We start from the raw sequence: 16715 nt of genomic DNA, 5'->3' as shown, positions 1-16715 counted from the left end.
TTTTGAAAAGGCTTTTACCTATTAACTATTTATAGAACTATCACTTTCCCAGAGTTCACTGTGCACTCCTTTATTGATCTTTTCCTCAGACCCACACTCTTCAACTTGATTTTATAGTATACTTTTAAGAAGGCTCACATGAAAACTAACCCAGGGATTTGCACTTTGTGTAAACAACTTTGGTTTCCAACATGCCAAGGTAAAAAATTACTTTGAAGGGGTTACACAAACTTCAGGAGGTTGAGTAAAGGCATATGACTTCATCTTTCTTCAAAACACTCCAAAAAGTGGAATATGAGCAACATCAGTGCCTCTTCAAGTAATTGAAGAGAGAGAAAAAGTGGAAAAGCAATCTACTATGAAGGCTCTCTGCCTTTACTATGAAATCTATGTCTCTGTGATCTACAGTGGTTTCTTTAAAACTCTCTAGAAGGGAGATCCTAGACCTGCTGGGTGTCTGCTTCCCTCTTCAACAAATGACAGAAAAGACTGACGAGAGTTTAAAAGATTAGGTACTAACCATAATCACATTTGTTGTAATTTTTTCCCTCCTACTATCTGCTCACTCATAAGAAACAAATCACAGTCCCAATTTCATTTTTTTTTCATAAAAGTTTTTCAATACCAGAATACATACTCATGGGTGCCCACATAATTTTCTCTTTGCTAGCCCAATAAACTCCATTTCCTCAACTTTCCTCAGAGGTCATGTTTCCAAAGCTATTATCTTTCCAAAATCACTTTTCTGTATTTCTTCCAGGTTTTCTACATCTTTTTAAGAGGTAGACACCTACGACAGGACACAACACTACCCACTGCTAAGTCTCCAACACCAAATACTAAAATATATAAAAAGCCCAGATATTATTTTCTTTAACAGCATCCCATGAATAAAAGCACGCTCTTTTGTCTTTTATTGTTCTTTAAATACTTATGGATTTAATTGCTTTCCTAATGCAAACTACTTTGGATTACTTTTGAAAGGATGAAATTCTCAACATTTTGAACAAGCACTCCAGATTCTCTGAACCATTTGAATTCTCCTTTTCGTGATTTCTGCATTCTTTGTCAACTGAAGGATCTTACATAAATATTATAAATAACTTCTCATCCAAATCATTAACAAAAACACAGAACCGCAGTAATTCCTGGACAGATCCCTAGTGGCTTCCACTTAAAATGTCCCAGCTTGAAACTAAGCTTTCACCTGCTCTTTCAGGATGTTTTCTATACGTTGCCTCAGCCATAACTCCACAGTTTGCTTGTAGAATTACGATTTGCAAGTGTCAGAAAGCTTGCTAAGTCTGAAGTTATGCTATCAACCACTTCCTGCCTATTCTCAAGGTCAATTTCTTAAGATGAAAAGTGGATTTTTTCCATCTTGGATGTTCTTAACAAAACCATGGTTATTTTGCTCACTTGGTTGTTCTCAAGGTACTTATAAGCTGTTTAATAATTGGTTCTACTACTTCTTGAGTGACAAAGTCTGAATGATGAGTCTACAGTTCCCAAGTTCTCCTCCCTTCATAAGAGTAGCTATCACAATAGCACTAACATTTTTTCATGAGTTTGTGTGTGATAATTCCTCCAGGTCAGTGACTGCTCTGACAAACCTGAATATTCTGACAACCTGACTACGTCTAATCTAATTATTCTCTAAGTTTTCATTCCTTAATCTCAGTTGTGTTTCTATCCCTCTTAAAAATCATATGCATTACTTACCTAATCAAAATTCACTTATTTTTTAAAAAACACTGAGGCAGAAACATGGAGTATTTCTGCTTTCTCTGACATTTGTTGTTCTTCTCTCCCCTGCTGAATCCATTCTCTCCTCTTATTTCTTCAGCAGTTATGGAACTTTATTTACCTTCACTACTTGCATTTTGCAACTCAGCATTTCTAGCCTTTTTTCTTCTTAATTCTTTTAGTATTCTTTTAGTATTCTTTTAGTGATGATCTCCAGTCATATAATGATCTTTATTTTTTATTATCTTAGTGAGGTCTTTAAAGTGCTTGGTCCCTTATTCCTAAATCTTAATCTTCTTTGCAACTGGATAGTTTGTGTCTTTGGTTCAGTTTCTTTGATAACTACATAGTGTGTTCTGAATGATCATACTTAGCTAATTTTCTAGTTCCATCAAACATGGCAGTCTTCCTCTTTCTGATGTATTTTTTTAAATCATTACTGACCTTTTTGTTTTTTAAGCTGCTTGAAACTTCCACAGTTTTACATTTGGCTTATTAGAGCTTATCCTGTTGTCTGTTTTTTTCACTCTTATATGGCTTCTACTTTTCTAATAACCTCCTTTTCTTAGACATTTAAATATACAGGCTTTTCCCCCCGCGTAGTTCTTTTCAGCACCTTATTGATTAGCACCATAAATTTTACTCCCTCATCCTCAACTCAGCATGGGTCATTTAAAAACTCTTCAACAACAGCAACAATTCTACCTTTTAGCTGTTTTTTCATTTCCTTTAATCTAGCTTTCAGTTCTGCTTAGGCTCTAAGATGAAATTAGTTTAACTTAATAAATCTAAGACAAATTTGGGAAGATTTCAGATAAAATAAGTATGAAGTGAAACCACAGTTTAAATTTAATAGGTAGCTACTACTTAGCCTTCCTTACCAATAATTTCAAGATTCATGTTCACCACTTCAGTCAAGTTTTTGGAATTTAAAACCACTTTTACCTTCAGAGGTTAAGGGTTATCACTTATTTCAAGAAAGCCACCTCATCACTTTCCCAGTCTGACTATTTGTTCTTATTATATGGTGTTACTGATATTCACATGAAATGTTATACAGGACCACAGTTATACCTACACATTATTAGTCACTCCAAAGACCCAACAAGAAATCCTAAGACAACACCTGCCACAATCACATGGACGGCAGATTCAATAACAAGTTACTTCACTCAAGCTGCCAGCCAGCCCTCACTAGACTGAGGAATAGGCCTGTTAAAAAAAATACTCTCCTCTTCACTGTGGCACCACTACCGACAGTTATAATGATCAGTACAAGATTGTAATACAGAACTTCAGAAACCACATTGTCTCCATTTTTGGCCTCTGGCTTACCTAACACAACTAAGCATGAGGTCAGGTCACCTTCAAACTCCTAAGAAGGAAAAAGAGGCATACAGCTACTCTTTTGCTCTCAGGTGTTCAACAAAATAAAAAGGGGACTTGGGCACATGGTGACAATGTGTGATGTAAAAACTACTTCTTCTCTGCAGAGAAGCTAGTTCTGTCTAGTGACACCAAATCCTCTTCAGCTGACCAACTTCCCAGATGCCTTTATATGCATCCTGTTAATGAAATCCTTGTGTTCTCAGCACCCATGGCAAGTCATGTCTTCCTGTAGTGCCTGACAGCCTCCCTGAGCAAGCACTCCAAATGGTAGGTTGCATCTCATCTATTGATTTCCTTTGTCAGGAACATCAAAGACACAATCCCAGCAAGTTAAGACAAGGACCTAGATGGAGCCTTCCAAGGTCAGGATCCCTGTCCGGGCAGAGTCCCTCCAGCTGCAGGAAGAAGACAGACTAACCACCACATTGGTGATACACCTTTTTTCATACACTTCTTCCCTCTAGGGTATCTATAACAATACCTGCCTTGTTTTCTGTTGGCAAACTTGGCTGGCTAACATATTTGATCTCACAGGTGTTTTGGTCTCTCCAATTACTAGCAACCATAGGCCATTAAGAAGTTCTCACCCTGCCAAAAAAACCTGCACTCTGGACAAAAGTATATAAGCATAATTAAACCTGTAACCTGATGTAAATTTTAGGCCATTAGTAGAGGTGATCCTCCTGAACTAATATGTACCTAACATGCTAGAGCAAAAAGGTATATAGCAAATTATTTAGTGTTCCAAAAAATATCAAAAGGCTCCCTACATAGCAACATGCTCCCTCCTATCAAGTGTAATTATAATGATGTGTGTGGGTTAATTCCAACATTGCACTTTGTATTCAAGTACCACACAAGAAATTCTTTTTTCTTCTGGAAGAAAAGCTTATGAAGGCCATGTAATTTTTAAAAATGCAAAATGGACTACTTGGCAGTGATCTAAAACAGAACCCAGATTCACTGTGCCTCACGCTTCAAAATCACACTCCCTCATACACTCGGCCCCCAGAGCCTGAAGTTAGGGACGGGGGGCTGTGTGAACCTCCCGTAATCCAGGAGGAGACGGTTAGTGACCTGCTGTGCCAGTTGGACACCCACAAGGCTATGGGCCCGGATGGGATTCACCCCAGAGTAATGAAGGAACTGGCAAATGAACTTGCCAAACCACTCTCTATTATCTACTGGCAGTCCTGGTTAACTGGAGAAGTTCCAGCTGACTGGAAATTAGCAAATGTAACGCCCATCTACAAGAAGGGTCGGAAGGATGATCCAGGGAACTATAGGCCTGTCAGCCTGACCTTGGTGCCAGGCAAGGTGATGGAACAGATCATCCTGAGTGCCATTACACGGCACATGCAGGACAATCGGGGCATTGGGGCCAGCCAACATGGATTTATGAAAGGCAGGTCCTGCTTGACCAACCTGGTCTCCTTCTATGACAAAGTGACAGGCTTAGTAGATGAGGGCAGGGCTGTGGATGTAGTCTATCTAGACTTCAGTAAGGCATTCGACACTGTCTCCCACAGCATCCTCCTAGACAAACTGGCTGCCCGGGGCTTGGATGGGTGGACTCTTCGATGGGTTAAAAACTGGCTGGATGGCCGAGCCCAGAGAGTGGTGGTGAATGGGGCAAAGTCCAACTGGCGGCCGGTCACTAGTGGTGTTCCCCAGGGCTCAGTTCTGGGGCCGGTGCTGTTCAATATCTTTATAGATGATCTAGATGTAGGGACTGAGCGCCCCCTCTGCAAATTTGCAGATGACACTGAGCTGGGTGGGAGTGTCGATCTGCTGGAGAGTAGGAAAGCCCTACAGAGGGATTTGGACAGGTTAGATAGATGGGCCGAGACCAACGGCATGAGGTTCAACAAGAACAAGTGCCGGGTCTTACACTTCAGCCACAACAACCCCATGCAGCGCTACAGGCTGGGGGAAGAGTGGTTAGAAAGCGGCCCGGTGGAAAGAGACCTGGGGGTGCTGATCGACAGCCAGCTAAACATGAGCCAGCAGTGTGCCCAGGTGGCCAATGGCATCCTGGCCTCTCTTAGGAATAGTGTAGCCAGCCGGTCTAGGGAAGTGATCGTCCCTCTCTACTCGGCACTGGTGAGGCCGCACCTTGAATACTGTGTCCAGTTCTGGGCCCCGCACTTCAAGAAAGATGTTGAGGTGTTGGAGCGAGTCCAGAGGAGGGTGACCAAGCTGGTGAAGGGTCTGGAGGGTCTGACCTACGAGGAGCGGCTGAGGGAGCTGGGGTTGTTTAGCCTGGAGAAGAGGAGGCTCCGAGGTGACCTTATCGCAGTCTACAACTACCTGAAGGGAGGTTGTAGTGAAGTGGGAGTTGGCCTCTTCTCCCGGGCAGCTAGTGATAGGACAAGAGGACACAGCCTCAAGCTTCGCCAGGGGAGGTTCAGGTTGGACATTAGGAAGCATTTCTTCTCAGAAAGGGTTATTAGACATTGGAATGGACTGCCCAGGGAGGTGGTGGAGTCACCATCTCTGGATGTGTTTAAGAAAAGACTGGACATGGCACTTAGTGCCATGGTCTAGTTGACAGGGTGTGTCAGGGCAACGGTTGGACTCGATGATCCCTGAGGTCTCTTCCAACCTGGTTGATTCTGTGATTCTGTGATAGTCACAAGTCAAATCAGCATCCCCCACCAAACTTCCAGATTAGAATGAAGGAAGGTTACTATGACAGACAGACAATTAATACGTAAATCCATAGTATTTTTTGAAAACAAGAATCAATAATTCAAACTAATTCAATTTTTCACAAAGAAAACTCAGGTATGATGAGTTGGGCAGCTGGTGCTTACTGTAAAACCACTTCATTATTGGGAGCTCTTTCCTGTAACTGCAGGAGACTGCAATCTCTACTATCAATGCAGAGCCTGTTTACCTTGTGTCTCATTTTTTGTTACCATACTGAACCAAAACGCACAGCAGGAGAGAGGAATTATTATGCTTGGCACAGGACTAACAATGGCATATCATTAAGTTTTGATGACTGTCTCAAAGGGAAGTAGTTTTCAAGTCTGAACTTGGGGGACAGGTAGGGGACTAAGCAACAGATTATGGGGAGGAACTTTGAACACGTCTCAGGCTGATCAAAGGGTCACCTGATACTTTTTAAAAAAGTCTCTCTGGGCATCCTGGAGACAAAGGTAGAGGAGACCAGGAGAGATCCTCTAAAAGCAGACAGTGTTATCAATTGCAAGGCAGGCCTCTCTTGGCTTCTCAAGAGATGAGAAATAAGCTACCATTTGAAGATAAGTTTTGAGCAGAACCAGAGTACTGAATTCCCCAGAGCGCACAGATTTTGACACAAAGTACATTCAAGAAGAAATGGCAGGAAAATGTGTGGTCGTTATTATTTGGTTTATCTTGCTTTCTTAGAAGAGTCAAAAGGAAGACCGATTGCTTTTTAAAGGCATCACAAGGACTGAAGGATGCAGCCCGTGCAAAATTTCTATTCATTTTCCCAGCTCAGTAACACAGATCTCCACTGGCAACAAAACCGCGAGACACTACAAAAACAGGCAAACAGATACGTTTCCTTGCCCCCTGCCTGACAGTGGTCAGCTTCTGGATTCAGTAATAGAGCAAAGAAATCCCAGTGGAATTTCATCCTCCAGGAGCCAGCAGCAAACCCTGTGTACTTTTGAACAGATAAGCAATAGCCAGCCAGAAATCGAGATTCCTGCATTCTTCAGGAAAACAAAAGTCCTGTGGAGTGCTGCTTCTCTGTGCTTCTGTCTACAGTCCACTCCATCCTTCCTCTCTGCCTTGCACGTGGCATGAGCTTCTGCAACCCTCTGTCTCAACGCAGCCAATGTAAATACTACTGCATGCAGCGCCAACTGCCCCAATGCCTGTAAAACCTATCTGAATGGCAAATACAGACTTCAACAGGATTTTCTTCCCACTACCCCTCCTACTGTATGCACATAAGACACAGTATTTCCTGAAGATGATGCTTTGGTTTACCTTAAAATAGGTATCACCACATAGGTACAGCAACATCACTTATTAGGCGTAGTGTATGTGCCTCATTTTGAAAGTACTATAACACGAAGACGCATACAAATTGTCCTCTTATCTGAGCTATGCCTCAGAAAGACAGAAATGCATCTGCCATGGTCTAGTTGACATGGTGGTGTCAGGGCAATGGTTGGACTTGATGATCCCAGAGCTTTCTTCCAACCTGATTGATTCTGTGTGATTCTGTGTGCTGAAGATACCTGCTATGGCTTTACTTCAGAAAGTTGTCTGCACAATGAGATTGAAGCCCAGGCACATTCAGAGGATATTCACTAAGTTTACTTGCCTGTCCAGAGCAGTAAGAGGGAATTAAGGTTTCTCAGGAAGAGATAATAACGGATGCTTGTGCAGCCCTGACAGACAATGCTACTACAGAAAATCACACGAATGCAGTTAAGATCTTCACTAAGGAAGAATTACTTTTACCCAACACCACTAACTTAAGACATATAAGCCTGACTTAGCAATTCATAATTGAATCTAAACCTATAGTGAGCAGATAAAATTCAAATAATCAAAATACTTTGTTTTCTCTGCCAGCCATATATGTACCTAGCGAAATGACAGATGAAAATAAAAGCTGGTCTCTCTTACTATATTTCAATGTCTAGCTCTGAAATTAAATGAAAGGAAGGAATATACTCTCTTCACTTCAAAAAAATTCTTTTACTTTCAAGACATTTCTTTTTTTATCTGGACTACAAATTAAACTGAAAATATATCTTAAGTTCAGAAGAAAGAACAGCAAAGGACAGCAAGCCAGATTACAAACATTAATTACTCTACAGAGTGCTTATGTTTTTCTAATGTAATTTTTCACTAAGTTTTACTGAAGTTTAAATTGTATTCCAGTTCTTGACTAGACACACTAATTCTACATTCAATAAATGTAAAGAACATAGACTTTCTGACAATTCAAAAGTTCACAGTACATTTTGCTGGGATAAAAGTTCCAGGCAAAAACTTGCTGTCCCTCTTCATATTGAGGCTATGCTCATTACAAGATGTTACACTCTTTTGCAGGTAACAGCTAAATAAAAAAATACTTTAAATGGAACAAAAAACGCAGGCTAGCTTTCAAAGCAGGGAACTGTTCCACTCACTGGATAACTAATACCTGCAGAGGAACGATGTAAAACAACACTTATAAATACACTAAGAAGTCAGACATCATACTCTGAAGACATTTTGCTTCCACTTCTCTGGCTTTGCCAGGCCAGCAGAGACAGTACAGTTTCAATGAGGAAAGGGCTGAAGCATGGATCTCCTAATACCCTTCTCAGAGAACAAAAGTCACATTTTTGCTAAGGAGAAAAGTACATTTCCTGAGAAGCAGAAAGCGGAGAAAGGATCTGGGTATTCTGACCAAAGTGTCAAACAGTGATTCAGGCCATGCTCTGGCTGGGAATTCAGCTCCAGACAGCCCAGGAAATCCCACGACTATCATCGATGTAAACTGCGCCTTTGGATGTCACATGGAGTACAGAACAAATGCACAATTAGTCATGATGAAGACCAAAATTACATAGCTCAGTAGAACTCAAGGCTTTAACACTTTCAGATACCACATGAAAGGATAAGTGATGTGCCAAAGGTCACAGTGGTACAGGGAGAAAAACTCACTTCCAAGTCCTACTTCACACTGACTTGCTCTCACATGCTGACACTGACAGTATACAAACACCAACATGCAGCACAGTACTTTGTTGCCTTTTACAAAGTCTTTTGCAAAGCCAGAATAAACTCTCTTTCCAATGTATTGTTTCCAGTGCCTTCCTTAATAGGAAAATAAAAGAAAAAGTAATTAAGTTCAGCATGACAAGACTATACCTGTACAAAAACATGTACATTAATTATATTTTTATTTTTAGCTGAAAATATCCAATACCTTACTCACTGGATAAAGTGGCTGAAAGAAAGAAAACTCTTTCAGCATAACAACAATAAGCATGTGAGTGTACGGGGCAAGGGACAGGAAGAGATAGGGGTATTAATATGATATCAAAGAAAAGGTATAACTTATACAGTCAGTATGTTCCTGCTTACTGTATTAGGTACATATGGCAATCCATAAACTTTCTCCTGTGTTTCCTTTAAAATTTCTGTGGTTGACTTTTTTAGAGGATGTTTCCCATGGTAGATTTGGTCCAAGGCAGCATAAAATACCTGAAGAGATAAAATACACGTTTGTCTTTGGCACATGGCATTGCCATTTGACAAAGAGAAAAGACAAATAGAAAAGAATGTGAGACAGAGAGAAAATAGGGAGAGGGAAGAGTTTATATGTGGTTTTGTAAATCTTCTATTTTTAGTATAATATACAAGGAGAGAAACAGGTTTTTGAAGTACACCAACCACCACCATCATGACCTATCATAAATCCGTGTTTAGGTCACTGAGAACACTGGCAGTACTAAATCGCCTGCATTTTAAAATAAAATTAAGACCTGTCCCTAAAGCTCTCCAGTGATTCCCCTTTTCAAAAAGAATATTTTAAAACAGATTTAATAAAAAGACTTAGAAGTTATTTAAGTGGACACAGCAAAATAAGCTATTCCAAGCTGCGTGCATGCAGCCATAAGAACACACCACACCTGCAGGGGCAAGTTACAGCCCAGGCTGTGAAGAGCAGAAGCTGCACATGGAGCTGCTGATGCCCCTGAGTTTCTGCTAGAGCACTCGAACAGTGTAGCACTAAGGTAGATGCTTCCTTTGTTTTAGCTGGCAGTCACAGCAATAAATTGCTGCAGTGTAAGCTTAGCCTGAGATCACACTATGCTAGGAGGGTGCTTTACCACAGGTAAGAGCTGGTTCATAGGCAATTTTTGTGCAGAAGCATGTGAACTACGGCAGAACACAGACACATGACTAAATCACTGAGGTGTTTGGAGATCAGGAAAGCAGCACCAATAAAAAGACAAAGATCCTGGCACATGTAAAGCGTGGGAAGAAGCTATGAGCCAGGCCACCTGGACAGCATAGTTAAAAAGAAAAAAATCCATCCCTGAAAATAAACTTGGATGAACTTTATATCCATAAGCATTCCCATCTACAAACCATAGTTCTGTGTGTTTACACAGGCCTTTGAAATGGGAAAAGGAGACACATCCCAGGACCACAGAATTTTAGGTGATACTGCCGAGAAGCATGCTAACACTTAATATTAAGCAGTAGCTAGAAGATGATTTCTAATTTCAGTAAAACACATTTCCCAAAAGACCTAAAAATATAAAAAGGCCATCAAATAGTTATCTATCTTCATACTGACTCTCTATTTTGCACTGACTTTGGTATCTACTAGTTTCACTTGATTCCAGTTCTTTCTAGCTCCTTGTCTGCTTAATGGTATTAGCAGAGAATCATAGAATAGTTTGGGTTGGAAGGGACCTTTAAAGGTCATCGAGTCCAACCCACCCTACAGTGAGCACAGACATCTTCAACTAGATCAGGTTGCTCAGAGCCCCGTCCAACCTGACCTTGAATGTTTCCAGGGATGGGGCATCTACCACCTCTCTGGGCAACTTGCTCCAGTTATTAATATGGAAACAGTTACACATTTTCCAGTGAAGTTACTACTGACTGCAAAGACTCTGGGACTTAATCTGCATGGCAAAAGCCTTATGGGAAGGTGTATGGATTCTCCTATCTTTCCTCTTGAGTAACTGATTACCTGAGTTGGAAGAAAATGCAGAGGTATTCTAGTTATGATGAAAAAACAGCATCATTTCTTATTTTCACATGTCAATAGACTTATTTTCTAAAGAGACCACAAAAGAACCTTTAGGCATCCTCCCCACTGCTGGAAAGTTTGTAAGCATTTTTCTTTCTTCTGAAGGTCAAATGTGGCTTACGTAGCATCTAGTCGTCAATATAGAATATACTCTTTGCAAAGGCTGAAGTAAAGGTATTAGAGTCGTCATTCACAGTTTTTTCAGGTATATACATTAGTAGTAAATACATACTTTGGCGTATGCAGATTGAAACATATGTTTTTCTTCAGTGAATTATTATACTTTTAAATCTGCACAAGTAACAATACACGCTTCTACAAAGGAATTTGTGAACTTTATATTTGCCATGCAATCAACTTCTCTGGGACATTTTTTCTGAATAAATGGAATGGCTCTGCCAGCCAGTCTCTTTGAAATGAGTACATACTTCTGCGGGCATTATATTTGGAATCTCCATAAACATGGTGCTGAAAGTAGGAAATGAATAATATTATTCAGTGTGGCATTGTGGTCAATTGGCACAGGTTGAGACTGGTTGAATGTTAAGTTACACAAGAGTAATTTGAGGGCAAGCAGTCTGCTTAATCACTGCATCATTGCCATCCCCAGTTAATCATTAGGCATCTGCAGGAATCTGAGCCCACCAAAAGTGGGTGTTCTCTCCCCAGTTCTAAAGCTATGGGATTTAGAGTCACTCTGGGACAGACCCTACAAAGACCCCAGGAGCTGCTGAAGGCCAACAGAGGCAGGGTGGATTGCACAGCCCACCCCACGGGACCGATGCAATGACCCCTCCTTGACTTACTGCTAGAGCATGCCATCTCCCCCTGCCACAGGACAGGGAGGCCACTTCACTTGTTAATGTATCTATGACTTAAGTGTTCTTGGTATCCAAACCCAGTTAGCCCCCACACTGTCAATTCGGTCTCAAACCTTGTCAAGATTATAGCAAATACATATTAAAAGTTGGAAGGAAATCTGTCAGATCTATATATAGCTGTTACGGACACACCAGAAAAGAATGGGTGCATGTGAAAGCACTTGATCGTCACTTTGGTGGTCACTAGTCTGTACACTGGCAAATTATTCTGTGTTGGTGGACTTCATGAATAGAGGTCCACCACTAAGCATTCTCAGTATGAATTTTATTTCAATCCAGAATTGTTTTTTTCCCCAAAAATATCCTATATGAATTAATTATACTCTTGCCCACATTCTTTCTGGATTCTCAGCTATCTCTATATGAGAACCTTTCAGAGCCAGGAGTGCACATTTCAAAATCAGTCCTGCAGCCAGGAGTGCACATTTCAAAATCAGTCCTGCAGAGAGGGTGCAGTTATTTTCATGTCACAGAGGTATAGCCACAGGTAGCACCCTCCTTGTTCATACCTCCTGAACAGCCAACACTGGCCACTGACAGCCAGCGCTGCACTGAAAGCACAATTTAAAAAATCCATTAAGTTTAAGCAATGAGAAATATATGTATGCACTGAAAACAGTGTTAAGTCTGGTTTTGATTAATGTAACTGACATGTATACATTTACAGGTCCGCACTCCAGTATTCTGATTAGTTTTAAATCACTATAAATAACTGCACAGAGCAAACTGCAAATATTTAACTAAGTTTTTCTTTTAAATCAACTTCAGTTAACCAGCACAACTCATGTTTGTAGACAGGGTTGCAATAATGTGGTCACTTTTCAAAGTGAAGAATTACAAAGATTTGATCTTTAAATTTGTTTCTTTCCACATCTCAAAAATAATGACTAGCCTTTATTAGCAGAGTTATCTCACCTAATATACTAGGTCAACTGTAAAAAGAAAAATTACATGCTTCTGGCTTAAGGCAAAACAAAGAAGAAAACAAAATCACAAAAATCACACAGCAGAAGCTTGCAGCCTACTAAATGCAGCCAAACTCCCACTGTAAAAAGACTTGGCTGGATGCTAGTGCTCCTGTTCACATCTGAGAACTCCTGCTGCACGACTGAAAAAATCTAAATACCCATTTTAGATAGAACCCTAATTTCCTTTACTTCCTTTGAAGAAAAGCAACACTGATAGTTTGTTTATGGGAATGACAGATTAATCACATCTACCCACAGAAAATGAAGGTTTATGAATTTAATTACTGATCCTAACGCTGTGAGAGAGAAGTCTTACAGCCTTATAGCTCAGCCATCAATCTGATGGCAGTAACAAGTTGCCACTTTCATACTGGAGCTGCAGAAGACAAGGAGCTCAAATCATATTCTAGTAAATAAATCATCTGGTTTGATTTTATTAAGGTGGCCCATATCTCTAAGTCCTGCTACACTTTAATGATCCAAAGGTACACAATACTTCCTCTACTGCAAGTTCTCCTTAAATAATTCTGTTCATTTAAGAACTCAATATTAAATTCTGATAATCCAACTATTTTCAAAAGCTGTGGTTTCCACAGTATTTTCCTACAGATTTAGACATTAAGTAGACAGCACAGAATACATTCACAAAAACAAACATGAAAATTAATATAAAAAACAACTAATTTTCACAAATTTGCATAAAGTTAGATAATATGTCTACATTAAAATAAAAATTTGGTAAAATTATAAGATTAAAATATGTTCTGTAAGTTCTGGATAGAGAGTAGAGACTAGAATGCAAAGAACATACCTGGAGTTGCATATCAGCTGCAGCACACATCTTTTTGGACTCGCATAGTCTTGACACCATGTTTTTTGGTAGTGGCTAGAATAAAAAAAAAAAAGAAGTCAGAACATGTTTAGAATTGTTGCATATTTGTAAATAGTACGCTTACTACTAGAAAAGGCTGAAGACACAAAAAAAACCCCACGACTCCTGGTGGTAATAAAAACTATTGAAGTGCTTTGCATTGAGGAAAGGAGATCTCAATTTGCTAACAAAGCATTAAATGGGCAATTAGATATTGGCAGTAATTTACATAGCATCAAGAAATCACGTGTCTCAGTGTTTGTTTTTCCATAAATTGATCCTATGTTCCCTTACATGTCTGTTAAAAGTATTATGACTACCTTTAGAAATAAAGAACAGATGGGGCAGTTAAAGTCCTCCCAGGTCATCCTGACTAATCTTCAAAAGCAGATATTATAACGGATTCTCCTGTTGCTCTTTGAGCATAGTTCACTTAGATTTACATGGAGACCCACATAACTCTCATTGAGCTGGCGGGGTTTCCTAACATAACTGGGACAGCATCAGGACTTCTACCCTAACCTACATAAAAATGTTTGGGCATACTGAACAATAAATATCTACCCTTTGAAATTTTTAAGAAAGCTGAATTTATTCCACATCTATGGCAATAAAATTATCCATGCCACCACAGGCTGAAAGTCAGAGACATTTTTCAGGTCATTAAGCAAACTCTTTTTGACTTTCTATCTAGACATCTGCAAGTACATCCAAAGACTTTTCAAAGCCAGATTTTTAAGAATATCGGTATATGAATGCTTCAGCTTACGCTTCTTCCACTGATTCCTGAAGCTTTCCAATAGATGTTCTTCCTAGTAAGTATATTCTTCTTTTTGCTAGCAGTTTTATTAACCAAACATATTAAGTATGATTAAAATAACTGGGTTCTTGCTAAAATATTAAGAAAGCTACTACAAGTTGTACAATGTAATACAGATGTTTGGTATTACACTGAATTCTAGAAGCGTACCTACATTTTTACAGTGTGCTGAAGTGTTTAAGAAATAATACATGAAAGTCTACAGATCCTGATGGCAGAGACGTATGTTTAGATTCTGTGCAAATGACATGACTTCAAGACAAACAGTTTTAATGTTCACAGAATAAAAACCCAACTCCAGAAAAGTTACACGTAAGTGAGGAAAATGTTATCAATTAACTCTGTGGAATCTGGAAGTTAAAGCAGATAAGAAAAACTCTCGTTGCACAGCTGGTTTATGCAGTAGCTTGCCAAGGCTTGTAACCTCTTCTCCAAGACATATGTTAGCTGGGTCAAGAATGGGGTAGAACAACACTCGCTATTTTGCCTGTCATAAATGTGCACAGCTGCTAAATTTCAACACAGAAAAAAGAACGAATGAACATGAAGTCTGTCCTACACTATATCCTTGTTAGGCCAGTATTTATCCTTCCCAAATACAAAAATACTGTTCAAATCATATGATGATTTTGGACTACTAGAGTAAGAGTAAACGGGCAGTTATCCATTGTAGTAAAGATGTTAGCTGGCTACCTTGAGGTTCCATACTGGATTTAGTATTGTTCAAAATACTACTTAATTATGTAGAAAAGTTATTACGGCCAGAAGCAAGGTAGAAAAAAATTACAAATGGTAAAAAGTATTTTGGTTGGACAACTTTTCTCCTGGCTCTCTGAACATCCCCTGTCTCATCCTCTTACACAGAGTGAGGCATGCACTTCAATGACTTTTCATCCTGGAACTAAAGCACACGTGAGTTTGAAATAACATAGTTTCAGTTGTCATGCAAAAAACCCTTGTGTAAGGAAACCTATAGAATTTTGAACAGATTTTGTTATTAAGCACCAAACCTATCATCAAGTTTTGGCAGCTTTTTGGAGGCTTTCATTTCCTAATGAAGTAGTACAGTATAGAACTGAAGAAAACTGATTTCTTCTAGTGGCACCTGTATTTGGATACAGTAAAGTATGAGAAAACTGGATGAGAATTCTTAAATTGTAATTTGTCAGTGTTAAAAAAGTTGAACATCCAAAAGCTTGGCAACAGCACATATGCATATTTTACACAGTTATAATTCAAGAGTGTTAAAGCCAAGAGCACTCCTACCAGTAGGTTCAAACCAGTTCTTTCAACATAATGGATTCACCATGCAGAGGGACCTTGACAGGCTTGAGAGCTGGGCCTGGGCGAACCGCATGAAGTTCAACGAGGCCAAGTGCAAGGTCCCGCATGTGGGTCGGCAATCCCAAGCACAAATACAGGCTGGATGGAGAATGGATTGAGAGCAGCCCTGAGGAGAAGGACTTGGGGGTGATGGTTGACGAGAAGCTCAACATGAGCTGGCAATGTGCTCTCGCAGCCCAGAAGGCCAACTGTATCCTGGGCTGCATCAAAAGCAGTGTGGCCAGCAGGTCAAGGGAGGTGATTCTGCCCCTTTACTCCACTCTTGTGAGACCCCACCTGCAGTACTGTGTCCAGCTCTGGGGGCCCCAACATAAGAAGGACATGGAGCTGTTGGAGCAAGTCCAGAGGAGGGCCACGAAGATGATCAGAGGGCTGGAGCACCTCTCCTATGAAGACAGGCTGAGAGAGTTGGGGCTCTTCAGCCTGGAGAAGAGAAGGCTCCGGGGAGACCTTCTAGCAGCCTTCCAGTACCTGAAGGGGGCCTACAGGAAAGCGGGAGAGGGACTTTTTACAAGGGCATGGAGCGACAGGACGAGGGGTAATGGTTTTAAACTGAAAGAGGGTAGATTTAGATTAGATATTAGGAAGAAAGTATTTACTGTGAGGGTGGTGAGACAGTGGAACAGGTTGCCCAGAGAAGTTGTGGATGCCCCCTCCCTGGCAGCGTTCAAGGCCAGATTGGATGAGGCTTTGAACAACCTGCTCTAGTGGAAGGTGTCCCTGCCCGTGTCAGGGGGGTTGGAACTAGATGATCTTTAAGGTCCCTCCCAACTGAAACAATTTTATGATTCTATGATTTTCAATTTTATATATCGGCTATATTAAATGATGCTAAGAGGAAGCTAAGCACACAGGATTTCAGCTGGCACACAAAATAAATAGAACAAAAGGCACTAAGATTTTTCTAATTGGCATTTTGGTAAAC

At 40.2% G+C, this 16715-nt stretch overlaps 1 protein-coding gene across 2 annotated transcripts in view; it reads right to left on the bottom strand.

Moving 5' to 3' along the window:
• MIPEP (mitochondrial intermediate peptidase) overlaps positions 1–16715 on the bottom strand; it is a 97863-nt gene that overhangs the window by 23481 nt on the left and 57667 nt on the right. For both annotated transcript variants that reach the window (XM_068422194.1, XM_068422203.1), the window contains exons 15-16: positions 13567–13641; positions 9223–9342 (exon numbers count right to left, since the gene is read on the bottom strand). In XM_068422194.1, coding sequence (XP_068278295.1) covers positions 9223–9342; positions 13567–13641 — 195 coding nt within the window. The remainder of the gene's footprint in view (positions 1–9222; positions 9343–13566; positions 13642–16715) is intronic.

The sequence above is a fragment of the Nyctibius grandis genome, chromosome 2, assembly GCF_013368605.1.
Source record: "Nyctibius grandis isolate bNycGra1 chromosome 2, bNycGra1.pri, whole genome shotgun sequence".
NCBI classification, from domain to species: domain Eukaryota; kingdom Metazoa; phylum Chordata; class Aves; order Nyctibiiformes; family Nyctibiidae; genus Nyctibius; species Nyctibius grandis.
Note: the sequence above shows the minus strand (reverse complement) of the source record. Positions and strands in the feature narration are given on the sequence as shown.